This window comes from Aquila chrysaetos, chromosome 2 (assembly GCF_900496995.4).
Source record: "Aquila chrysaetos chrysaetos chromosome 2, bAquChr1.4, whole genome shotgun sequence".
Classification (NCBI taxonomy): Eukaryota; Metazoa; Chordata; class Aves; order Accipitriformes; family Accipitridae; genus Aquila; species Aquila chrysaetos.
The window spans coordinates 54,764,156-54,791,977 of NC_044005.1; the positions used below are offsets into that span (position 1 = coordinate 54,764,156).

Consider the following 27,822-nt stretch of genomic DNA (forward strand, 5'->3'; position numbering starts at 1 on the left):
CTAAAAGGAATTTAGGTGAGGAATTGTAACACTTGAGTAGCAGGTGTTTGGTGCGTTATGACAGCTTAACTTTCACAGGCCTATTAAATATGAGCTCTTGCTTTTTAGGAATTAAATATTTAACCTTTAAACAGTTTTGGTTTTTAACTTTTTGTGCTAGATATGGAAAATACCTAAACTTGCTAAAAGAACATGCTGAAAATGGGCTGTGCTTTGTGTTAATGAACTGTGAGAAATTTCTGAAAAAACAGCAAAGAACTGTGGTATCCTCGCTTTGTATCCTTCCTTGGTGGCATAAATTATATTGCCTAAAAATGCCAGTGGAATTTGAACTCTCAGTTTGGGCTTTTGATGGTGGTGTAAATGTGTAAAACATACTGAAAGAAAAAAAAAAAGCAGCACTTTTACTTTGAAATTTTGGTGATTTAAAACGCACACCCCTCACACTCAAGAAAACCTACACCCTTTTGTTCCCATACTTCGTTAAAATTGTAAGTCTCATTCATTTTTGTCATAAACTCTTGGAGTAGGATCACATCTTTCTGTATGTGATAAAGAGTCTGCAGCAATGCACCTTTGAGCATTAATGAGCACTGGTGGTACTCCCACGATACCAACATTGTTAATGGTATTCCCTATGTAATGATATGTGACTGTAATCTCATCAACAGGAGTGTTTTGACTTCTGACTCTTTTAAATCTGCTGTGGAACTTTTTTAAAAAATAAAACAGATAGCCCTTTCCAACAAGCTTTGCTATATTCTTCAGGTGGTAGACTTACATATCACTATTGAAATACACTTCAGGTATATTAGTCAGAATATGCTTAATCTCATTTTTAAAGCTTTTCTTTTACCTCGGGGGTTTTTTTTCCATAATCTTCACAACTCCCGTTTTCCTCCTCCACCATTCTCCTTTCTGGTACTATAAGCACGCTTGTTTTGGTGCGGGGGTTTTTTTGCATTTACTTGGGTTTTGTTTACTTTTGTTGATTTGGCTTGACTACTTATGGACTGGGAAAAAAGTAGTGTATAGGGAAAATAGCTTAAACCATTTCTCTTAATTCAGTTTGAGAGGCAGCCATGCCTCAAGAAGCTGCCTTCTGTGCAGCTATGTTCCCCTTGCGTCATCTCTAACAAACCAGCTCTTGCCTCTGTGTGAATGGGCCTGGGGAGGAGGAGGAGGGCTGTAGTTCCTGCAGGGCAGCGAGGAGATCTCTGGCCGAGTTCCTTAACCTTTTCACGCAGGCTGCTTGAGGGAGCGCTATGCTGGCTACGACTGGTTTGCATCTTCTGTCTTCCTCATAATGTCAGGGGACGGGGAGAAGACACTGATGTTTCTTCAGCGATTTTCACGTCTTCTTGTTTCAGCATTTCTCTGGCTACCAAGACTGCATATATCTGTAAGGATTTAAAAACTGTTTCTTTCTAACTGAATACATGACCCTGAAGAATTCTCTCGGAAAAATATAGATTTGACATTTGCTCAAATGGTTGTTTAAAAGTAGTGGGATAACAGGTGGGCTGATAGTAAAGGCAATGTTATTGAATTTTAAAGCTGGCAGTAAACTTTGTTAGTGGCATTAAATTCTGTATGAAGGCTGCGATACTGTTGAATGACCTTTTTTTATTACTACAGTCAGTGTGCAAGTCCATCCTTTTGATTTATTTAGTAAAACTAGCAGTTTTAAAATTTACTAAATACACTAGAATGTATTACTTACTGAATTTTAAAAATTATTACTGCCCAAATACTGAATGCTTGACAAATTTAAATTATTAGTATTTTGGATCAAGTTTGTAGTATAAGAAACATCATTTCCATCTTTCACTGGGGGTGATTCCATCTATTTAAAATAAAACGCTTCCAGTTTGACTTTTTACATTGTCACATTGTCTTGAATATTTTGAACATAAACTATAAAACAACTGTAGTCTTTGCTAGAGGACTGTGGGGTATAAGAAGCACAGACTAGATTCCCTATCTCTTCTGCATTCAAGCTTCTGTATTAATGTGCATGGGTCTGTCTTGTCACCAGAAGTGACTGTATTGGTCCACTCAGCACTGAGTCCAGCCCTGAGGTTGTTCCAGCACAACGACATTTTGCTCCACTGTGTGAATATAATTGTGCTGAACGCCATCAGTGCTGAGAAGCGTCAGTGTTGTCTTCCATACAAGAACTAACCAGCATTGCAGGCAGGTTGCTGCACTGCTAGTGTTCATTCTCAATACCTAAATGACTTCTTTTTCATAATGTATCTTGAAAACACAAAGAGAAAATTCAATAATTAACCTATTTGTGGTAGTTATGCAATGTAAACTAAAATAAAATGTCAAAACGTGAATGAGGAATTACCCAGCCAGTGGATTGTGATGCTGCCTGCTGCAGGAAGGAGAAAAATTCCAAAGGATGTACCTTGGCCTTCTAGCATCAAGCCAAGGATTCATTACCTAGAAACCAGGCACTGATATCCAGAACTTGCCATACTGATAAAAACTCTGCTCCTCCTTTTGCTGCACAAAATAGTGAAATTCTACCAGCCATGCATACTGCAAAGAAATGTGCACACAGAAAACAACTTCAAATACCATAGAAGTTCCGCTCTATCCACCAGTAGATGGGGAAAAAAAAATCCAACAGAAAATAGTCTTTTGTTCCCTTCTGTTCTTTTGTTTAAAATACAATGGTTTCTCCATCCCTGCTTTGACAAAGCTTACATGCAATAAAGAACTAGATTGCTAATGCAAATGAATAGTCAGGATCTATTTAATAACAATTTCTAACTTTTAATTGTCTTTAGTTTAATAGCTACATGTTTTTCCTGATGGTAGGTAGCACCAGCTTCTTTGTGTATTCTGGTTCCTGTCTCTAAAATAACTGGGATGACTTATATAAAAATATACACGTTTACTTGTAGGATATTGTTCTCAGCAAGGTATTTTAAAATAACACATTTTTGTAGTCTGTAACCCTTTTCCTCAATTTTGTTGTTGTTGATGATGTTATTGTTGTTAATCAGATGCACCTGCCTATTACCACAGTGGAATCTGGCATCCATCCAGTCTATTTTTGCAGTGCTCATCACATTGAAATGTTGCTGAAAGCTGAGTTGCCACTTGTCTTTTCAGCCTTCCACATGTCTGGTTTCACTCCATCCCAGGTAAATGATGAAAACATACCAAAATATCATCAGCTTTTTGACTGAAATCCACAAAATCAAGGACATTCAGGAACGACTGTGGTTTTTCTATACAGCACTTGTGTGGTGGTTATGAAACTTGGGGGTAAGAGATAGTATAGAATGCATAGTGACTTAAAGCATCTGAAAATAGTAAGCAACTGACTTTGGTAGAATAATGACAGTGTACTGCAGCCGATGACCTTCCATTATATGTTCATGCAGAAAACTCCATAAAAATAATATATACTAAAACCTCAGATTTATCATTAAAAATAAATAAAATCTCTTATTCCCTGGAATAATTTTCTAAATTTTCCATAGGAGGGAAATGAGTAATTTGGTATAGGTGTATAATAGGAAGCAGTTCAGGTGATACTAAAGCAAAATTAATTTTATATGAGCTACCATAACTATTACAATCAGAGAACACACTATTCTTCTATATTAAAGAGATGTTACTGAAGAATATTTACCCATAATGTTAGCTTTCATTTTACCTACTTACTACAATTCTTTGGTAATATGGAATGCTATGTATGGAGCATTACTTGTGAAGACTACAGTCATGATGAAGCGTAAACAGCTTCATGCAATAATAGGTTAGATTGCCAATGCAAAGGACCTCTCACCACAGTAAGAAAGCTTATTGCTGTTCCAAGGCAAGAAAAATATTTTTCATCTTATGCCTTCAAAATTCCTTTTTGCCACAAGATTTGCAGCTTAAGAGACTTCTTAATGGGGCCAGATGCCAGTGTGGTACAGATACTGCTTAAAACAGTCAGCTTGGTCTTTGAGGAGAGAAGATAGGAGTGAGGTGCTTATATAAGGTTCCCATTTTGGCATGGGAAAACACACGGGGACAGTCACTCCTTCCTCAACGATTCTTGTGTGAGTTATACAGTATGCTTTTTTTTATTGTTTGCCCTCAGTTAATAATAGACTAGTTATTGTTCTAAAAGGCTGAAAGATTTTTTGTTTGGGGATTTTTTATTTTTTTTTCATTATTTAACGTGTTACTGAAATGCCACTGGTGGGTGCCACTGTATCTTCTGTGTGATTTTTGCAGTTCTACTGCAGGATTAAAACCAAACAAACCCTGAACTGGGAAAACAACTCTGATGTATTTAAGTGCTTGTGTGCATCAATAAATACCTGAAACAGATTTAATGCCAGAGTATGGCTGCTGTCATCTAATTAGAATCTTGGTACTTCTGCTGCTGCATATTTTTAAACACTTTAAGGACTGATTAGCAGAAGATTTGTGGTCTAGAATTAAATGAAATCTGCTGTACACATCTTAATACATTGTGATTTAGAACTGGAAAAAGGAGTCACTAAGTGTGTTCCATAACCACTTCATTAAAAGAAAACGTGTCATAGGGAAGGGCTTAACTAACATTCATTTGTAAGGCAAAGAACTACTTTAATTTAAAGGAAAATCCACGTTCAACACACCTTCATCACCCTCATTACCCTTTAGGCCATATTTTTAAAAAAATCACCTTCACTTTCATTGGACTTTGAGTTTTATGTCTCAGCCTCAGGATTTGCCAGAATATACTCAGATAAGTGAGATGCATGGATGCAGGGTGTTAATGTTTAGCAGAACTCACTGAAAGTCTATTCAGAGTCTGTGATTTAAAAAATGGTGATTCTTGGCTTCTTTTGTACTTTACCCCTTTTATTTTCATAAGTAGGGTAATGTTGTAGGAGAAAGGATCTGTAGTATAGAAAAGAGATAAAGCTGATCAATTATGACTGAATGTCTACAGCAATTTAATTATATATCATTTCATTCTCATCTAGATTTGTCTGCAATGGATAACTCAGTGTTTCTGGAATTACATGGACTGGAGCGAGATCTGTCACTACATTGCTATATGTATTTTCCTTGGTCCTGATTATCAAATATATATGTGTATTTCTGTGTTCAGACACCTACAGCAAGACATCCTGAAGCACAGCGAAGACCAAGATCTCCAGGTTTTTCTTAAAGTAAGTGTTTCTTTTTTAATTTTTCAATTGCTGAAGGGAAGCAAAGCTCTTGATACTGAAGATAGGTATGTTACTTAATCCGAAGCTCTTACTGAATTTCACGTACTGATTTTAAGTGAGTGAAATAATACTTTAATTTTATTTACTTCCTGGCAGGAAATTGTGGTATAGGATTTTCCAGAGAATAGCTTTCCTGCATTTTGTCCCAATCAGTTCCCTTTGTAAGCAAAGTAAATAGCCACATTAAGTCATGAGGGCATTTGATTCAGTTCTACGTGGCTTCAATCTCATTAAACTAGATGTTCTCCAGAAAGGTGGGTTTACACAGTGGTCTCCTACTGAAGTTTGAAGAGATGTGGCACAAAGCTCAGTGAGCTGTTATTTTGAACAGATGCCAATTGCTGTACAATCACCAGCCTGACAATTTCACATTCTTTGCCATATTATAAATTACATTTGGTTATTGTATTCTTTTTGCAGGGTACTGCTTAGCTATAGATGCAGTCATGAATAGATAAAAATATTTGACTCTTCTTCCCAGAGATGTTTCTGGTTTTTTCTCTGGTCTTTTCTTTTTTTTTTTTTTTTTTCCTCCAGTCAAAATTCTTTTGAGAGCTATATATCTGCATCTTGGTCTGTCCTAACGACAATAGTTTTCTGACTAGTTTGCATCCAACTTGGATATTCTTAAATATGAATAATATGTCAGCTCAGTCATTTTCCTTGAAAATGTTTGGTACACAGTCTAATGAGCGAATTGTTTTGTTTGACCTGGTTTTGGTCAATGTGGCTTACAAACTACTTCATCTTGATGGGATAGTTTATGTAAATTATAGAAGAGAGAATTTGTATGTTGTCACCTACAATATAAACAGGCCAAAAGTTTGACATGGTACTGTTAAATTAATGAGAAATACTGTATATTAATGCACTACTGGAGTATTTACAATTCATTGAGTGACTACTGCAGATAAAGAGGAGTTAATAGCATACTTGAACTGTACTCTTGGTTTTGATAGCTCTTAATTCATCTAAAGAAAAAAAATTATTCTGTCATTGTATTCATTCAATTTCAGCTATATTATGGGCTTCATGTGAGGTTATTTGGGTTTAACACTTGCAAAGGCATTAGTCATCTGCCCTTTTATTGAAATAACCAAATTCAGTTTCAAGTTTAGCCTATTTCTCAGCACAACATTCACAAATTTGGATTACTCTAGTGGAGCAATTCTCTTAAAAGTGGAAGTAGAAACTATTCTGCGGACATAATCAAAGTTAAGAAAAAAAACCAATATACCTACAACCTTTGAATACTAATTACATATTTTTTTAATGTAATGTCACTTCTCGAACTTCATACTAGCAATGGTCGTTTGCTGTATGAACAAGTCCTGCTGCCTATTTTCCTTCCAAGAACCAATAGTAATTTCTATTTTTAAGCTTCTAACATGCTTTATATCTGTAATGAAAAGATGATGATTTGATAGCAATACATCTTTGTTGCTATTATCTAATAAGTAGTTCCAGCTAGCTATTAAAATTAAAAATATTTTCTTAAAATATAAATATACTTTCATTTGCACATGAAAAAAGAAGTTGGAGAGACAACTTTGCTGTCAATTCAGATGACATTATGCCTAGCACTTCAAATAAGTAAAACATTCACCCTTTCAATGTGTCCTTCTAGTGATAAAAAACAGATGACCACCTGTGAAAGAGATCATCTATTAGTCTATAATTTGCCTTTCCTCTGTGCAAAGACAAAAGTAGAAGTAACAAATTGTCCATGAACGTTTTTTCCCTTTTTCTGGTTCTTTCTATTAGCTGAGATGGGTTACTAACAGTTACGATCCCTTTGAGGTATCTTGAAGTTTCAGCATTAACTGAATTTTAAATTTATTGCTTGGTCTTTTATTAATCCTTTCATGGAAGGATGAATGTGCATAGCTTTGTAATTTCCGTATGTGAACTAAGAATACCGTAACCTGCCACCTCGGTAAACCCGTCTTGACTATTTTGGTTTCATTGGTTTCATTCGGATAAAATAGAGAAACTGGGGCTACAGGGTTTGTGACTTGTTGTAATAGCACATGTAGGCCAGTAATTTAGCTACTCTTCACTTTATTTTCTGTAAGTATAGGCCATGTTATTGACAACTAAGTTGCTGACCAATGCTTTAATACATGCGCACATTTAACCAATATAGAATTTGACTGCTTAAAAAAAAGAATTAAATACCTGCTACAGTTCTCTATTGGAGTCAGTTTTCTTTTCCACTGTAGTCAACCTTCTCACAGTGCAGAGTATGAAGAGCAGCTTGGAAGGTAAAATCATGCCTTTGCTTTCCCTGGTGAGTAGGGGAGGAGAAATATAAAGACCATCTTAAATTCCTGTTCAGATGCCAAAGTGCAGCCTTCCAAGCCCGAGTGGATGTTCTCAGGAGAATTCTAGGTAGCAGAGATGCACAGTCAATACACCAGCAGATACAACGTGTCTACACAGACTGTCTGGCTCCAGAGAGCTGCTTGCAGCACATGCTGCCAACAGTGGTAATACTGCTTAGTACATGGTGGGCACACAAGTTGTTGCAGTTCAAAGCAACAACACATTCGCCCATTCTACCTAGACTGTTCTTCAGGACCCTGCTTTCTGCGGTGCATCCTCCCTCTCCCTCTAATATAGTAGTCACAAGAAGGAACATGGCCTGTTGGCTTCTTTTTCCTGAGGGCACCTTCTTTTACTCCTAAGTTTTGGAATAGGTAAGAACTAATCATTTGTGGTGATGCAGAAGTGTTTATTCTGGTTTTATTTAAGCACTTCATAAAGATCTTTATCATTGATTTTAAAAACAAGTATCTACTGTTACTCTCCTGGTTTTATTGAATCTAGTTTGATATAAAAGCCAAATTAACAAACTTGTTGCATGCCATATGCCAGTATAGAAATGTTTTAAAAAAATATTTTACTACCTGTCTCTGCCTTCTTAAAGCTTATTTTGTTTTCCTTAAAAATCTTTATATGGCATGTTCTCTAAAAATGAGATGAACAATGTCCACCTGAAAAATTTGTTACCAAGACTGTGATTAGAAAGAACTGTATGGAAGCAGTTATTACCAATTCTTTATTCTAAATGAAATGTAATAAAGTGTGTGTATTTTAAACACCCAGGCTGTGACAAGCAGAACAAAATGACCTATCTTTAGAAGCTTGGAATTCATTAAATTTGAGTTGTGCATCTTTTTTTCCTAGCTAATACATGTTTTCTGTGTGTATTTGTGCAGGAAGAAGCACTCCATGGTTTTCGAGTGAGTGATTATTTAGAATACATGGAAAGCTTGGAGGCAATCTACAGACCTATGCTGCTGAAAGACATGAGGAGCATAAGAGTGCAGAATACATAGATGAAGCAAACAAGCACTTTATTTTCTAGTTTTGGTTACATCTTTTAAAAGGATGATGATTGATTGATATGTCAGTCTCACCTAAAATAAGTCATGCTGTGTAAATGTACATGTTGTAAAATAAGTAAGAAGGGTTTTCAGAATATAGTTTTTGCAAAAGGACTTAATCTAAGTTTGATGACCTAAAATACCACATTTTTCCAGACAGGCTATATGCACAGCCTCATTTTCCGTTAGCAGCTTCAGAACCCACTTGTAGGATGTGCTGAAGTGTCTTCCTTAGAACATAAGTCTTCCTTATAAAGCCTTGAACCTGTTCCCAACTCATTGCATTATTGTCATCTCCTTGTAGCAGAGTCCTAAAACCTGCATATTCTGATAGGGTCTGACAAAGTGATTTTTCTTAGAAACAACTCCTGGTGTATATTCATATGCATGAAAAGTCAGCAAATGAAAAACAAATTCCCTCTGCGCAGCTGTTCTGACTTTGTGGATAAAGTTGAGAAAATGGGGTGTTCAAACACATGCAATGAAAAAAGACTGATATTCCTGTCCTTTTTTTTTTTTTTTTTTAATAAATAATTTTATGTCATAAAACATCTGTTTGTAACATACAGTCTCTATCTGCATAAGTGAATGAGAAGTCCTTGAGTGGCCTAGTTTTCATATCTCTGGAAAATTACCGTTTTTAAAGATTCTGGTTTCATTCAGACAGGAAAACTAATAAGAAGCTTCATCTGTGCTTGCCTTTCATCATCAATGAAAAGCAAGAATTAAGGCTGCTAGATATTTTCTAACACCAGTGCAGTGTAAGTAAAACTTCAACATTGTTGAAGTTGACTGAAATTCCCAATTTCAAAAGAAACATGGTTTTCTTGAGGAGTGCTGCATCCCATTTGCTGTAAGGATAGGTTTTAGGTGACAGTCAGTGGGCAGCTAAGGAAACATTCTAGCAGCTTTCTTTTCCATATTATATTATATCATTGTTTAATATAATTTAAAAAATCAATATATATTTGTGCACCAGTTAATAGTTGTTTTTTGAATCCAAATTTCAAAACACTGCGCATGATGTTGAGTCAATAAATAATACTCAAGTAGATGACAACATCGTCCTAAAATGAATACTACAGTTGGCTTGTCAAAAATTAATAAATGCATTTCTATTTGATTGAAATTATGGCTGATAAAATGATAGTTACTGGCAAGCAGGAGGCCTTCCCCCAGTATTTGCAAGTAATCAAAGGATGTAAATGGCAAATGACAAGGTATTATCCTGTGGCCATTTAATATTTTTCATACAGTCAGATCTGCATCAAAATTTCCAAAAAAGAAAATATCATGCAGAAATGTAACCTTTACAATGCCCCCATGAGGTTAGATGAAAAGTAGACATTTATGATGATAGCCTAGTAACTGCAGAAATTCATAGTCACATGGAAAGAAAATCTGAAATTAGAACAGTTATTAAAATTTGTTATACTAATGTCTTGAAATGGAAGAGCATCTTTTTATTAGGACTTCTATTCTTTCTTAGGATTTCAGTTTCATTTCAGCCAAAGTAATAGTTGTACCACTTCAATTTAGAGTGACATGCCCTGTTCCTGCAATTACCTTTAAAGAGATTTTTGGTCTTGATAATTATTCTGCATAGGAAGTTGGTAAATTGCCCTGTGCATTGTAATACCAGACTCTTAGTACCTTGATGATTCCAATGACATTGCTGCTTTATCAAATGAAACAGGATTCAGCTTCTCTAGCAAAAAATTACTTATCATCTGTATTCTTACAGGAAGAAGTCTTTATACTGTGAAGTGTAGGTAGCCAGCATAATTGGTCAAGTCCCTGCTGTAACTAGTTTAGTAACTAAGCAGTATAAATTCCACAAATGCATCCTGTGTATGTAGGCAACATTACCAGATGATTTTACATAGTGAAAGTTAAGCATTGAGTAGTTCTTTATTTGGTTAAAGAAGTAGGGAAAATACTATGTTTTATCAACACCTGCAATAACATTTTCTTTACAGAATGTCTGGAATCTCAAAATATTTTGATTAGAATTTGTGATATAAAACATTTATTGTAAGTCCAACAGAAACCACAAATGTTGAATTTAGACTTACCCAATATCATTGCCGCATTCCTGTGAGACAAATTAAGCATTACTGCAAAGTTCTTGAAAAACAACTTCACTAAATAAAATGAATGTGTGAGCACACACACAAATTCAAATTATAAAATATGTTAGAAGCTGCAGTGAAATTTCTGTCATTATATGCAACCTAAGAGTGAACACTGACAAAGGTTTCGCCGCTAATTTCTATCTTCCTGACTGTGCATTTCATAAGTTCATGGGTTTAGCTTTTTTTCCTGTCTAGAAAAAAAATGTTTTAAATATTTTTGGACTTTTGTGAACTGTGTTGGCTCACCTACATTAATAAAAGAGGCTGGCATGTATGAGGAAAGAATTATGACAACTGATGGAACCAAGTATTTGCCTGACACCAGGGTCAAAGAATGCTAAGACTCCCATAAAGTCTGTTATTTTAACCTTAATAGCAGTGTCCTATTTTTAAAATAATGTTTTTGGCATATACCTCAAAATAACCAAGTGACAAACATCCAGATGGTGAATAGAACACTAATATATATGTGTTTCTAGAAATTCCATACATTTTCAAAGAGACCATAGTTTATTAAGCTACCAACTATGAAGTCATCAATTCCTTTATCAGCAGCAGGTATTTGTCAGGAAAATTAGCTCTTGTGCTAGGCATGTGAATAACCCAGGGACTCTTGCCATCAAAATAGCTGCCACTTTGTATTCCTCATCCCCCAACAAAGGAGAGAGAGGCACTGCAGAGCTAACCCTTAATATCATAGACTCGTAAAGTCATAGAATGGTTTGGGTTGGAAGGGACCTTAGAGATCACCTAGTTCCAACCCCCCTGCCACGGGCAGGGACACCTTCCACTAGACCAGGTTGCTCAAAGCCCCATCCAACCTGGCCTTGAACACTGCCAGGGATGGGGCAGCCACAGCCTCTGCGGGCAACCTGTTCCAGTGCCTCACCACCCTCACAGTGAAGAACTTCCTTACGTCTAACCTAAATCTGCCCTCTTTCAGTTTAAAGCCATTACCCCTTGTCCTATCACTTCATGTCCTTGTAAAAAGTCCCTCCCCAGCTTTCTTGTCAGCCCCCTGTAGGTACTGGCAGGCTGCTCTAAGGTCTCCCCAGAGACTTCTCCAGGCTGAACAACCCCAACTCTCTCACCTGTCCTCACAGGAGAGGTGCTCCAGCCCTCTGATCATCTTCATGGCCCTTCTCTGGACTTGCTCCACCAGGTCCGTGTCCTTCTAATGCTGGGGGCCCCAGAGCTGAAGGCAGTACTGCAGGGGGGGTCCCAATACCGATCCCTGAGGAACGCCACTTGTCACTGGTCTCCACTTGGACATTGAGCCGTTATCTGCCACACTTTGTGTGTGACCATCCAGCCAATTCCTCGTCCACCAAGTGGTCCGTCCGTCAAACCCACGTCTCTAATTTAGCGACAAGGATGTCTTTCATCAATATTGCATCAAATCAATGCAAAGAGGTACAGTGCACAATAATCAGGAAGATGAGTTGAATACAAATATAAACCAAAGAGCCCGAGTACCAAGTGCTGCTACTGACAAAAGCACTTTTTGCATTGCCTCCAGCAATTCAATCAGCTGCAGTTTCCCTATCTGCAAAACAGCAACAATTTCATGCAGTCCATGTAGGTGCCGAGATTATTAATTAGAGAATATTTGTAAAACATTTACTGCGTGAAAATTCTATGTAAATGCTAAATCTCAATACCTGGTTATAATATAAAATTCCATTGTGCCCTATGACAGAAACAGGACAGCGACACATGTTACAAGTAGACTGAAACAGAGCCTGAAGTGATGGCAGTCAGGGAAACCAGTGCCATCTTCTTTGGATCAACAACTGTCTAAAAACAAATGACCATTTTAGCAACAGATACCTGAAGACATGCTCACATGCTGTATCACCTCTGGTTTGAAGACTCCCTCATCTAGCTTTGCTGGCTTATATGTAAATTTCTCCCTTCATTCAGCTCCCCATTTGCTTTCAGGGAACTGGATTCTACTGAGATGTAGACATTTTCTATCTCTAAATCTATCTGTATTTTTCTGGTTGCCTCTTCCAGCTTCTTTTTCCCTACTTTCTATCTTGATTGTATTTACCTCTCTCAGGCTTTTTCTCTCTGTTGTTTTTAGCTGTCTCATTGTTCCCAATCCCCAATGACAGTCCAAGCACTAAAGGATAACAAGTGATTCCTTGCTTGTACCTAAAATGTGTAAATAAACATGATTTAAAATAAACATAATGGGTAAAAAAAACCAAACCAAAACAAAAAAACAAACACTAAATAAAACCCCAGCTTAGAAAAATTGAGAAGGCAGTTGTAGGAAGACATCACCCCCCAAATAAGCTGTCAGCAGTCCTGACTGTCCTGGTTTCAGCTGGGACAGAGTCAATTTTCCTGGTAGCTGGTTTAGTGCTGTGTTTTGGATTTAGCATGAGAACAAGGTTGATGGTAACACACTGATGTTTTAGTTGTTGCTAAGTAGCACTTATCCTAAGTCAAGGATTTTTCAGTTTCCCATGCTCTGCCAGCAAGCAGGTGCACAAGAAGCTGGGAGGGAGCATGGCCAGGACCGCTGACCCAAACTAGCCAAAGGGTTATCCCATACCATCGGATGTCACGCTCCGTATATAAACTGGGGGGAGTTGGCCGGGGGGGCAGATCACTGCTCAGGCATCGGTCAGTGGGTAGTGAGCAATTGCATTGTGCGTCACTTGTCTTTTCTTGGGTTTTATTTCTCTCTCTTTTTGTTATCTTCCTTTTCATCATCATTATTACTAACTTTTCATTTCAATAATTAAACTGTTCTTATCTCAATCCACAAGTTTTACTTCTTTCTTTCAATTCTCCTCCTCATCCCGTGGCCGGGGGTGTGGGGAGGAGACACGCAGATTCCAGGCCACCTCCTTCAGCAGCCTCTGCAGCATGACTCAGCCTTTTGGGATAAAATTTATAATCTATCAAAATATTTTTCACCTATTCGTGTCTTCCACATTGCCTTTTGCCAAGTTATTTTACTTTGAAAACTTTGACTACCGATCTAAAAAAATACAAGTAATGCTTACATGCTTTTGTAAAAAAGATAGTTCTGCAGGTGGAAACAGTTTCCCCATTACCATATATAGTGTTCATGCAACAAGAGAAATACTAGCAGTGGAAGCATCTGGAAGGTTAAAAAAAAACTCCTGTAGATCTGGTAGGAAAAAAATTGATCAAAGTTAAATAGTTACACTCTAAACTCTGTTTTCCACTGTTTTAAGATGTCCAACTCAAGCAATCACTAGGTCAACAGATAAATATTCTCAGCTTCTCTAAACTATTTTGTGTTGTCTTAAAGTAACTTCTAGCTGATCCATAGCAATATTCCACAGATTTCGAACGGAGCTAAGTCTGAGTAACATTAAAAGATCCTGGTAAATGGGCTGAATTTCAGTATAATGTTATCATCAATGACAAGAGATCACAACACAGAGTAAAAGCAGCAGCACTGCTGTGTTGACATTCAGATGGAAGTTACAAAATGCCGGACTGCAGGCAAAGCTGTGGTGTTGTGTAACGCCCAGCGGTGACACAGTGCTTCGTTGCCGATCTCTTTGCATTTCATCACCTCTGGCATGAGAATCATCCTTTACTGCTTGTCCAGGTAGTAGTAGTGAACAGGTACTCGGTTCGATCATTTGCAATCTTGATACAGGGATGATGCTTCAAGGATGGCAAGAAATTTGGCAAGAATGGAGTCAGCACCAGCAGAGTTTCAGGATACGTGTGTTCTCTGTCCCTTCTAAGAGCAATGCTCAGATTACAGCGGGTCCCTCACTCACCAGGGAGTGACAGCAGCAGCTTCCCAAGGAAGGAAACTGGGAGTCTGTCAACGTTTGAAAAAAAGGTACGTTACTGGCCATCGTTACTGAAACCCAACCACTGAAAGCAATTACTTTAGGCTGCATTTCCTAAGGAAACGGGCAGGTTCATCAGGCTTATCCACACACCGGGGCAAGGCCGTGTAACATGAATGGCACGAGCAGAAACTGCAACAAAACCGGTGATGTGGGAGAAATCATAACACTCTCTCTCAGAACATGTCCAGATGACCGCAAAACTGACAGAGAGGTAAATAAAGACTGAGGTAAGTAAGTGAGGGAGATTGATTGGGTCAGTTGGTGAAGCAGGCTAATTAGAATGCACACGTTTTAATACAGCCAACTGCCAGGTCATATATCTCAACAGGGGCCAAACATCATGTTTACAACATGAAGGACTTTGTTTTGAATGGACAGTGACAAAGACAAGTAAGTTTGCTGTCGAAAAGAATCCCATACTGTCCCAATAGAGAGATTTATGAGTTGTGGCTAAGAAAGGAATCCTAATTTTTAAATCAAGAGACAAATTTTCCTCTCTTTATAACATAAGGGACTATTAAAGAAATAATGTGCTGTTCCATTCCCAACACTTCCAGGAAGCATGTGTAAAAATTAGAAGGCTGAGAAAAGAGCTACAATATCATACTAAATAACTGTCATACAGTTAAGGACCTATGAGGCATAGTCTAATAAGTCCATTCAAGAGAATATTATTAGGTTAGATAGTTAGAAGATGATTTGCTCACTGTCTGTGATTGCCTATGTGGAGAAGAGATTTCTGATAACATCTTTTTAGTCTAGCCAAATGTCTCCTCCCCCCCCCCAAGAAAAGCACATTGCCAACAAGAATGTGCAGGATCTAGGAGTGAGGAGCTGTGAAAACAGGCTGGAAGAGGTTGTCATTTCACAATGAAGATAACTATCCAGTAGAATAAAGTTACTTTTAAGATAATAAATCATCAGCTCAATATTTTCAGTCATGATCTGATTTTTTGAGATACATGCTATGCTAGATCATGTGCCATACTAAAGGATATAATTTATTCTAAGTTCCACAGCCTGTTATACAGTAAGATAAAGCTGTGATATCTGAACTTTCTATCCCTAAAATATATTAAAAAAAAAATCCAGTTAGTATCAATGGGATATGATCTCTTCCAGTTCCCTTTGTTGCATTTTAGGCAAATCATAACAAAAAAAAAAAACCAAACAAAATCAACACAAGGAGTTAAAGATGGACAAATCCGAGGTAGAACAGCAAAAAAATTATATAAAGAATTGATATACACACATTTTCCCTTTCAAATTATAATATATACCTATATACCACATTGGACTAGAACTGAAGATACAATTTTAACTAGTTTGAGCAGATAGAAAATCAAAACTTGTTTGAAACATAACATTATATTTGTGTCAGAAGAAGTAACTAGCATTTATTTCCTGTAAGGAAGTCATTTGGAGAGATGTAATGTTTGTACCGTTTCTGCAAATCAGTGGAGTATATTTGTGACACCTCTTCTGGCATTTTGTTTATTAACTGATCACACATAAGTAGACAGAGGTATGACTCTTACTTCAAGGCTAGATTATTCAGCCTAGTTTCCAATCATTTAAAATGCTATTTCCAGATACACAGACCATGTCCTTTCAGATTTCACTTTTGTTTGAAATCTAACCTAAAGCAGAAAAAATCTTTTCATTACAGATCATGAATGAGGAAGCAGTTTTAGTACTTCACCTAACAAGAACTGGTTCAAAAAGTTTTGTGTACTCAGGAGAGGATCAGGAAAAAAACACTTTCCCTGTTCCTCTGATACCAAACCACCAGTAAATTAAAAAAGCCCCACAGCTCCAGAGCATAATACTGTTTGATTCTGTTTCATCACAAAAAAAAAAAAGGTCTTAAAGCTTAACATACAAATGCAGTGGTGCATAGGGAGGTATCAACATGGTTTGAAAAATTAGTTTAGATGGGGTTAAACTGGGAACTGACACTTGACTAATATTTCATCAGGTCAGTTTCCTGCTCAGAAAGAGAATGAGACAAGGAGAATACCTGAAATTTGCTTAGGATGATGAATGGGGAAAGGAGGCTTTTTTGTGGTTGATTTTTAAAGAAACAAACACAACAAAAATAAAAACTCCACGGGAAATTAACCGTTTGAAAGAAATCAATGTTTACTCTCTCAGAAGATTTCATCTGCTCTTGGTATTTCCTGTGCTCTGACTCAAAGCCTATCATGGTATCAGATTCATCCACAATGTTGGAATCAGCTGCTTTTAAAATGGACTCAGCTTTTAAAACGTTGCTTTAAATTAATACAGACATTCATAAGCTGACACAACAATACATTTACACTGCAGCATTTTTTTGCACCATGGCTGCAGGTAAGGTCACTGCTGAAAGAAAGCAATATTCCTAATAAAATGAGGAGGCTGAGGGTCTCACCTTGTTGATAAAATGAACATTAATAGAAAGGGGAAAGAGCCTAATAACAAAATCCCTTTGTCAGCTGTTCTGCAGAGTAGGAGATGAAATTTCAAGCAAAGCAGTAAAAGTGATGAAAAAAAAAATCACTTTGCCCATTTCATCATATTTGCATTAATCTATTTGAACTTCCCTCTCCTCCAAATTCTTGATGGTTTATGTAAGGTACATTTTCTGGAGTTATCAAGACTACCTCCTGCAGCACAATTTTCACTTAGAAGGCAAATTACAAGTGTTGTTTTCAGATCAACCTTTTCTTGGTTTGTAAGCTCACTGTTGTGAACACTGCATTATACTGTCACAATTTGTGTCATGGACCTTCTAGATAAAGCTTTCAGGTCCAAAAGAACTTATTCCCCATTTTGGTTCAGGATGGTGTTGTTATAATGTTATTTTTCTCCAGCTCTAAATCAACAAAGAAAAGCCTCTTGCTAGAAAATAGGAAATCAAGGTTTGGAACAAATATGATTTTGGCAAGGAATTCCTTCTGAGGGAAATTATAGACCCATGAAGCCAGTTAGACCATCTGTCTAAATCACTTTGGAGTCATTCAGATACTCGTAGGAAATTCATTTTGTACAGATCCTGGAGGTGAGGGGAAACCATGGCCTTTAGATACCCCAACCCTTTCAGATTCCCATGAAAATTAAATGTAATGAATTTTCAGCCAAATCACTTGGAGCCAAACAGCTTTCTCCCTTACAGGAACTAATTTTATATGCTGAAAAATTGCCTTCACCTTCACCATGCAGTAGGCTTGAAGCTTCCAAAACATCCTGAACTGCAGGAGTGGGAGAATCTCAGTGTAGCACTTAATAACCACTGTTCTGGATTTATTCTGCAGTGCTGCTGCAGACTACTGCTATGGCTATTCTTAGTGCCAGCTGCTTTTCATCTCTGAGGCTAGAGTTTCAAACAGCTATTGACAATATCATGCAATACTAACACGCTATGCTGAGGAAAACAGTATCATCTTCCACCTGCAAGCTGCTAGCTCATTCTCTGTTGTGAATTATAATGGAATTGTTTGTCACAATAAAATTTTGACATCAGATTTCATCAAATATTTTCCAAAAAGCACAGTGATTCTTTTCAGAGAGGGAAGCCCTCTTAAATGTCTCCCATAAAAATAAACCCCCCTCTCCATCAGTACTGCCCCCCAAAATAACAAGGAATTATTTCAAATATAACACTCCTTGGAGAAAGACAGTAATAAGGAACTCCCAGGACATGCTCTTACACGCAGCTAAAACAACCTGACAACCTGCTACCTTCTATAATCCCAGCTCCTATGTTAAATACTCCCACTGCTTGTGCCACTCTGATTCTTACCAGATCCTTCCACTAGCTGGTTTATATCATTAAAACAGCAGAAGGACACCTTCTTATTTTGTGGAGGTTGTTTTCTAGATGCTCGGATGGGGAGTGGGAACCCCATCAGGGTTGCAAGCTGAACCTGTAGCATGAGTAATAGTGCACACATGGAAAAATCTCTCCTCCGCTTATGCCATGCACAGTTAAACTATCATTTGTTACAGTAGAGGAGATGAAACTGTCAAAAGTCCAATGTAAGAATAGTTTGTTTCCCCCCCCAACATGGACGTATTCCTACTATAAATTTCAGCTGTTGAAGAAGAAGTTTGAAAGATTTAAAGAAATACATTAACATACTTTATGGTATAGCATGGTCTGGATTGTTAGCAGACAGTTTGACTTGACTTTAAAGAGCAGAGGAGGTAAATGCCAGAAACTGGTCTTCCAAATGAGCCTTTCAGAAGATATGAATAGGCAGTAAACTAGAAAAAGCTAAATGTTCTCTCCTATTCTAACCAAGAAAACAAGCTCAGCACCTACAACACAGTAAATGTTTTCCTTTGGGAAAATCCTGGCTGAGACCCACAGTAAATTTTCTTTGGCACATCGCTTTTACTTCACCTTGCTGATAGAACTGTCCTTTTCCTCCACTATCTTCCGCAGTTGCCAGTGTCTATCTCAGGTCTTCATATACCCGCCACTTAATTACACTTTTTAAAAAACCAATAGCAAAGTTATACAATGACTGCAATAGTATAAGATCAGGAATTCATTTTAAAGGGTTTGTGATCTTCAGGCAGAAGGGTTCACTCAAACCAGTAACTGTAAAGGGGTACTTCAACCACTACTTGCAAATTCCAGGTTGGTGACAATACAGTCAACTCCTGACAGTTTGGGGGTCTCGCAATGTGTGTTGTGGATCAGCCAGGTTTAGCCTTTCTCCAGCTTCCCTGACTGCAGCCACAGGCTCCTTGCACAAGGCTTTCTCTGCTCAGCCTGCTACTGCTTAAAAGTTGTCACAGCCCCTAACAGAAATCTGTCTGGAAGCTTGTCCCGAAGTGAATGCTCTACATATAGCCTCTAACGGAGTGTTAGCTACTTAGAAGTATGAGCAATATGGGAAACCCCACATACACATCTTCAAAGGTCTTTTGCCAGCAAACACTCAAGACAAAGAGTTGCATTTAGCTCCTGACTCCGCATCCCTCCTCATGGGCAATGGTATGCAGATCACAAGTTCTCCATGCTGCAGATCCACAACTGTACAACATGGGGAATAACACCTGGTCCCTCTCCACCTTAGCTCCTGCAAGATCTTCAGGAAAGAGGCTCCTCCCTAGTATTTGTACTAGCAGTTTCTATTGCAATTTCAAAACATTTCAGGCCTCGGAACAGGAAGGTATGAAGTATTCCTTGAACTACAGGAACAGCCTCATAGTTTGTGTTTATGAGAAAGCCAAAATCACAAAAAAGAATGTGCTGCTCGCAAAGGTCAAGGGACCTAGCTGCACTTTATCACTTTAGAAAAACATGCCACTCTGCTATGTAGTAGAGGCCAAGGGTGACATATCTTTGTTTTGTTTAGTCTCGGTGATAATTTCACTGAGATTAGATTAGGCTATTTGTAAATTCAGCTTTAAAAGTTTCATCTGTGAATAGAGAAAGCCATGCTAAGACTTGCTAAATATTTTCTGCAAAAAGGTAGATCGAGGAATTCAGGCTAGATGTCATGATTAAGTTAATAACTTTAGAGTTATTTAATCTGGCCAAAGAAGTTAAAGCTTTAGGCGTTCTGCTTGCAAAGAAAATCTTAGAATTATAAGCTCAGTGAAGAACAAGACAGGGCAGTCAATTTAAAACAGTAGCTTGGAAAAGTACATACTTTTCTCTGTTAGCCTCAAACTAACATTATATTAAGATACATCATTACCTTTAACAAAGAACAGGGTTTTTTTTGAGAAATCTCTTGCTTTTATTAATTCCAGAGCAACTGACCTGTTAAGATCCCAGGCTTTCTTCTGATAGAGCTGAATGTTAGGTAGAGTTTTGTTGTGGTTTAACCCCGCAGGCAGCTGAACACGACACAGCCGTTCGCTCACTCCCCCCCAGTGGGGTAGGGGAGAGAATCAGAGAAAAGGTAAGACTCATGGCTTGAGATAAAGACAGTTTAGCAGGACAGAAGAGGAAGGGAAAATAATAATAATAATGATAAAAGAATATACAAAACAAGTGATGCACAATGCAATTGCTCACCACCCGCTGACTGATGCCCAGCCAGTCCCTGAGCAGCGGGTCGCCACCCCCCCTCCAACTCCCCCCAGTTTTACTGTTCAGCATGACGCCCCATGGTCTGGGATATCCCTTGGGTCAGTCGGGGTCAGCTGTCCTGGCTGTGTCCCCTCCCAGCTTCGTGTTCACCCCCAGCCTGCTTGCTGGTGGGGTGGAGTGAGAAGCTGAAAAGTCCTTGACTTGATGTAAGTGCTGCTCAGCATCAACTAAATCATCAGTGTTATCAACGTTATTCTCATCCTAAATCCAAAACACAGCACTTTACCAGCTACTAGGAAGAAAATAAACTCTATCCCAGCTGAAACCAGAAGAAGTTTCTTGTCAGGTGTCAATGTGGAGAGTGAGAGCTCATAAAATTCAGGAGAAGTGTTAGCAAACATACTGTGATCATTTGTGAGGGGACTGTGCAGTTTGATAGATTGCAATTATTATCAGTTAAATGTTCAATTCTTTCCACAAAGTAATCAGCCAACAAAGATTAGCTCATTATGCAAATGCAGACAGTGAACACTGTGTGCACAGTGGTGTAGCAAAGATGCTGCACTGGCAGCAAGCTACTTAAGGTACAGAGAGAAACCAGAATTTAAAACAGTAAATGTAATAATAAAAAACAATTAGAGGGAGTGTAAACACTAGGTCTGAGACTAAGAAATTAGAAAAGAAATAACTATCAAATTAGTATGCCAGCATGGAGTTGGAAAGCAAAGCCCTTCATAAAATAATCAGAGCACAACAGAGACCATCTGAATTTAAAATTGCAGTTCCAATGGATATGGAAGTATCATCCGCTTGCAACAAAAGTCAGCCCCAAGGGGTATATGAAATCAACAGAGCTCTCACCCTACTGTAGAATGCTGTCTTCTGTGCAATGCTGTCCTGTGTTTACACAGCTGACAATTTCTTGACAGAACCATTCTGTTAAAACTGCCAGCGTATTGGCCCCAGGCAGCTCTTTTGAAACAACTTACAGTGAAGAGTTTTCCATAAACCCACGGCAGGTGTTTTAAAAACCCTGCTTGGCTTACCAGAGATCACCTTTTAATGCACATGTGCCCATGCTATGTCCATACAACTTCCAGGCAAGAGGGATCGGCTCAGAGATAGCACATAATTGCAGCTCTCCACGTCAGCCTAGCCAGTTCCAATCTCACTGAGAAACCGCAAGCTCTAAACACCTTCTTAGTATATGGAAGTTCTTAAATAGTTCCAGGTTTTTGAATCAAAAAACAATTTAAAAATAGCAACTACAAGCCCCAGCTCTACACATTTGTTTAGGTAAAGGTATTCCAACAGCACTACAACAGATAACAAATCCTGGAAACCAGCTTAAAGAAACATACCCCCAAAGAAAGTTCGGGGCGCTTAATACTTGGCATCCAATTCTTTGTACAGGCATTCAGATTGCCGTATGTACTTAGACCCTTCTAAAGATGCTTTTTACATCTGTAGAGGGATCTAAGGCTTTAAAATTGGTGTTTAGATGTTCCACTGCCAACTATGGGTGTGTGTCCTAAGAATTTGCTCAGTTTCTTTCAAATATTTTGATCATTCGCAGTCAGTCTCAGATATACATCACTGATACATTACCATCCAATACCTAGCTGCAAGTAGTTCACTGCTTTTCAATATGATCTTCTTCAGGCTTTATCCACAAACCACCAATAATCTATCTCAACTGCTTTTTGCAAAGCAGAAAGCACTAATGGATTTTAATTAGCCACATAGAGTAGGAAAGCATTCATTCAGGAGACTGCTTGCTTTCTGACTATTTTCAAATTGTGACTAACCCCACCTCCCCACTCTACTTTGCTGTGACTCTGCAAGAGCCATTTATTTCTTTGTGAATAGGGAACACTGTTAGAGAAGATCTGTTCTGAAATGCAGCAATGCAGCACTCCACCTGGTCTAGAGATGAAAGGTACAAAAGCTCTTAAGCAGCGTAGGCCATTCATCAAAGAGAAGGATTTCAGACTGGAAAAAAAATTAACCCCCTTCACCCACAAAAAAGTAGGGATTAAGCCCATGCCCAGTTTGATAGAGAACACTTTCCTTCCTGTATGTTAGGCTGAAAGCCTAACATAGTCTTAGAACCCAATATAGATGAAATGTTTGCAAAAGAGGAATTACAGAGGATTTAATAACAAATTTTCTTGGTTTCTCAAATTTCCAAGTAAACACCAAAAGTTAAATGGAGAGGGAAGGAGTGAGACAAAGCAAACAAAAAAGCCTTCAGACCACCAAGAATAAATAAAAAATGTGGATAGATAGTGATTTTTTTCCTCAGTCTTTTTGGATAAAACTTTATCTTTCTTTTCCACAACTCAGTCTAATGCCAATAGGAGAAAGGTATTTATACTTTATGATTGCGATGATATTATAATACAGGCTATTTCCCACAATACCAAAAGAATTAGGACCCAACTACCTATGAATCTTTTGGCTAATCTGCCTTTGATATTGTAAAAATCACTGCTAATCTCTGATCTAACCCTATAGATGCTTCAGCCTCTGAAATGTCAGATAGGGGGGTCTCCAAACCAAATCCAACCCTTTTAGATTTACTAAAACTCTAAAATCTACACCTGGCTCTTCCATAATTCCTAAATCTGTACTATATAATACCTAACTCTCGGGTGTAAACTCAGCCTGCCTGTCTGTACACAAAAGAGGGCAGTAAAAGAAATTTATACCAGCTACTACCACTACATGTATAACATTTCTAAAGAAGCTCTAAGAACCTGTTTTTTCACAACCTAAGGCCACTGATAACAGTCTTCCTGTATTTACTATGATTAGTTTTCTAACTTTACCTCTTTTTCCATACTGCTTGTGCACGTGACACCGATCCTCGTTTGTATTGCTTCAGTTTCCCCTCAAGCTTGGTTTACCCATAACATCAGGGCTGCAGCAGGCTCATGAATACCTGTAATTTAAAGCAGTAGAGATTAATTCATTACAGGTGTTTTGGGTTTGTGTGGCGGGGTTTTGGTAGCGGGGCAGGGGCTGCAGGGCTGGCTCCTGTGAGGAGCTTCTAGAAGGTTCCCCGGCTCCAAGTCGGACCCGACTCTGGCCCAGGCCGAGCCCGTCAGCGATGGCGGTAGCGCCTCTGGGAGAACAGATTTAAGAGGGGAAACCTGCAGTGAGTCGGGGGATTGGGATGTGAGAGGAACCCCTCTGTGGATACTGATCAGTGAGGGAGGAGGGGAGGAGGGGATGCCCCCGCAGCCCGCGGTGAGGCGGCAGGCTGTCCCCCCCCAGCCCACGGAGGGGAGCGGAGGCCCCCCCAAGATGGCCGGGACTCCGTGGGAAGACCCACCTGGAGCAGTGTGTGACTGAAGATCAGCCCGCAGAAAGAACCCACGCCAGGGAAGTTTGTGAGGACCCACAGCCCGCGGGAAGGACTTACATTGGAGCAGTTCATGGAGGACTGTCTCCCGTGGGAGGGACCCCACGGCGGAGCAGGGCCGAGCGCGGAGTCCTCCTCCCCTGAGGAGGACGGAGCGGCAGAGACGAGGTGTGAGGAACCGACCCCAGCCCCCATTCCCCGTCCCCCTGCAAACTGGGAGTGGAGCTGAGCCGGGAAGGAGGGAGGGGTGGGGGGAAGGTGTGCTAAGGTTTGGTTTTACTTCCTAATATCCTTGTTCTGTTTTGATTGGTAGTAAATTAAATTGATTTTGTTTCTTCCCCAAGTTGAGCCTGTCTTTTGCCCGTGACCAAAAGTGGTGAGTGATCCCTCCCTGTCCTTATCTCGACCCATGAGCTCTTCTTTATATTTTCTCCTCATCCCACCATGGTCGGGGGGGCGAGTGAGCGAGCGGCTGCGTGGTGCTTTGTCACTGGCTGGGCTCGAACCACGGCAACGGGCCAGAGTTCTCCGACATCAGCTTTATAACTAATGACCCACCCAAAACTACATTAACACTTAGATAAACGCTTATTTGAGTAGCATTTCTGCTCATTCTTTTTCTGCTTAATCTCCAGGAGCCAAGGTGGAGTGTGCAGAGCTGCAGGCTATGTGAGGCTCCAATTTGTAAGGGACTCCATGACGGCATATGCTGCTTCCAACATGGGTTCAGCCCTGCTGAGTTCCCAGCAGATCATTTGAAACATGAAAGTCCTTAGTTTTTGTATAAAATGTCTGTCTGAACCTTTGCCAAAACTGAACTCAGCATTTTGCATTCAAAGTTAATATTTTAAAAATTGGAAAGCAGCAAGGAAGGCACTCCAGCAGCCTGCCGTGGAAACCACACCAAGAGCAAAGCGGTGACAATATTTTGGCCATCCCTTCCAGATGTCTGTATAAACGAATACACTACGGCTTCTGCCTGCCTGCTTTTTCTTCCCCTCTTTTACAGCGTATGCTAACAGTTCTTATTTTCATTTCTTTTGTTCCTTCCGACATCCCTTCCATGTGTGTAGCGGGTGCAGGTGCCAAGGTTTTGGCAGCGGGGGGCTGGAGGGGAACCTCTGTGAGGAGAGGCCGGGGCTGCCCCGTGCCGGACACGGCCGGTTCCAGCCGGTTCCATCCACAGGGCACAGCTGAGGCCCGCAGCCAAGATGGCGGCGCCTCGGGGAACGCGTGTGTGAGGAAGGGCAGACACTGCCCAGTAGTGAGGGAAAACTCATCGCTCGTGGTGTGAGGAGGAGGAGTTGGAGTCGGGAACGGCGGAGTGAAGTTGAGCTGGGGAAGGAGGGGGGGCAGGGGGGGAGGTGTTTTAGTTTTGTCTTTGTTTCTCACGATCCTACTCTATGTTTAACTGGCAATAAATTAAATTAATTTTCCTCAGGTTGAGTCTGTTTTGCCTATGACAGTAACTGGTGAGTGATCTCCCTGCCTTTACCTCCATCCCCGAGCTTTTTGTCCCCATCGTGTTGAGGAGCGGGAGTGGTAGAGCGGCTTTGGTGGGCACCTGGCATCCAGCCAGGGTCAGCCCACCACACTGGTCTGGAAAACACAGAACTATCTTACAAATGGTATCTTACTGGATACCTTTAAAAAAGAAGAACTGGTATCTCGCTGGTACAAACTCTTCTGTCTTAAGCAAAGCAATACTGGGTACACCACGGCAGACCTTGATGCTGTCCACAAACACAGCCCCAGGGGAGTCATCGCCACCGTCCGTTGCCATAGCCCGGTGATTGTGGTTCAGGAGGATTCTTTCCCTGTTGATGCATTATGTCAGGTATTGAAGTAACGCCGAGTGGCAGCAAATCACGCTATATGCCAGCATGGGGGGGGACTTTAATGAGAACAGAAGCTCCTTTGTGTTAGCAATATTCCTAGCAATTTTTTCTCTTTTCCTATGGATATCAGAGCAATGGGAAAACTTCCCCATTTCTATTCTTGAATAGAAACAGATAGGCTTTTCTGTTAGACCCCATAAGGAGTCTACCATCACCCATTAAGCACTATATACCTTCTTCCCCCTTTAAAAAAGAAAATTCAGAAGAAGGTCTCAATTCTTCCTTTTTTTTTTTTTTTTCCTGCTTTCCCTTCCCCACTGTCCCCACACAAAGCAAATGAGGGGGATATACCCCCTCTGAAGCAGATCCTATCCAAGCTCATTATTCTACCACTATTGTTATCAAAAGCTGTGACTGCAAAAGTTACAGGCAAGTGAATGGGCACTAGTGAGATGCTGAGGTGCATCAGCCAGCCAGCTGTGCTTTCAGTATCTACTGCCAGAACTGAAACCTTCAGCCATTTAGAGTTCATTCTGAGTTCACACTGGCCTCTGATAAAGTCAGGGTAGTTTTCCCATCAACTTCAACAGCATTGATAATTCACTTTTGTTTTTCCACCTTTATTTGTATGTAAAGGGTAAGATTTAGTGGCATATCATTCACATGCTCAGCAATAAAGTGGAACAAATAAAGATGCTTTTGGTTTCCCTTTGTCAATTTTTTTTTTTTTTTCAATACTACTCGCAGTACTTGCTGTAGGGAAAGCACTGAGAAAATTAACAAAAAGGAATAATCATCTTACTGTTATCACTATCCTATTTTAGCAGCCTGCTAAGAGTTACACATGTAAAAAGATTACAAAAAAACATTTCAAAGCTCTAACATTATATTTTGCTTCAAACTATCCAAGCAACCTTCACTAATTGCATTGATTGTTACAAAAATGCAATCCTTAATTAGCAATGGATCATTATCAACATTTTTTCACCTTTCCAAGGAAAGCAAAGCACTTGTTCCAATAGATTTAATTAAAGGTGCATTAAGCCTGAATCATCAGAAAGAAATACTTGGGTTATTACCATTCCACTTTCACTTTAATGCTACTGGGCTTAGCAATAGGTCAGTTACAAAACCAAATTTTTCTTTACAAAATAATAATAATAAAAAAAAAGCCACTCATTCAATCCTTCCTTATTTAGCACAAATTTCTTTTGCTTTATTTGAATGTCACCATTTGTTCTCTCTGCCTTGCAATGCTGCCTGCAATGATTAGCTCTAATTCAGTCCTAAGCTCTGAATCAGACATTAGCACGCCATACCTGCACGCAGACCAAGGTCTGCTCTGCCAAGGGTTGGATTTTTGAAGGTCCCAGAGGGTTAGTTCATCCCAGGCTTTTTAATGTCATCCTACCTGAGTTTACTACACACCATGATGTGGAATAAAATGGTCTACTCTTCTGTGAGTTTGCCTGGAAATCTAATAGCAGCAGTGAGAAGGAAAACAGACTTCATGAGCAATAAATCAATGTTGGATGTGCAGTGTGTCAGGTAAAATTGACATTTGGTTCCTGTTGATTACAAGAATTGATCATTCTTCAACTGGTAGAGAGTGACTTCATACCTCAGCCTCTTTGAGGTACTTAGGATGATATTCAGAAATATCTGAAACATAATCCCTTTTAAGAAAGTAACAGTCATCATCAGAAGCTCAGCCTTTGAGATAGGAGTAAGATAGAATACGTCCATTTTGCCTGACACTGTGGTCTTGAACAATAGTTTTTTTAGTGCATGACTGATAGGCAGTGAGACTCTTCTTACAGAATGTCACTGCTGATGAATTGATTTGGTGTTGCAAAACTAACACAGACAGCTAAAAAGGCAGATGAGGAAAATAAGGAACTCTTCATATTGCTTTCCCAGTTCTTGTAAGAACTGCTGCCACTCTCCAGGGAGCTTTCATTTACAAAT

The 27,822-nt window shown here is 39.3% G+C and overlaps 1 protein-coding gene across 6 annotated transcripts in view; it reads left to right on the forward strand.

Moving 5' to 3' along the window:
- Positions 1-11,134, forward strand: part of TBC1D32 (TBC1 domain family member 32) — a 91,945-nt gene extending 80,811 nt beyond the window's left edge. For 5 of the 6 annotated variants that reach the window (XM_030001282.1, XM_030001291.1, XM_030001272.1 and 2 more), the window contains 5 exons: positions 161-276; positions 1,248-1,402; positions 3,021-3,161; positions 4,989-5,177; positions 8,459-11,134. In XM_030001282.1, coding sequence (XP_029857142.1) covers positions 161-276; positions 1,248-1,402; positions 3,021-3,161; positions 4,989-5,177; positions 8,459-8,578 — 721 coding nt within the window. In that variant the 3' untranslated portion in view covers positions 8,579-11,134. The remainder of the gene's footprint in view (positions 1-160; positions 277-1,247; positions 1,403-3,020; positions 3,162-4,988; positions 5,178-8,458) is intronic. The other variant, XM_030001299.2, reaches the window with a different exon arrangement.
- Positions 11,135-27,822: the final 16,688 nt, after the last annotated feature.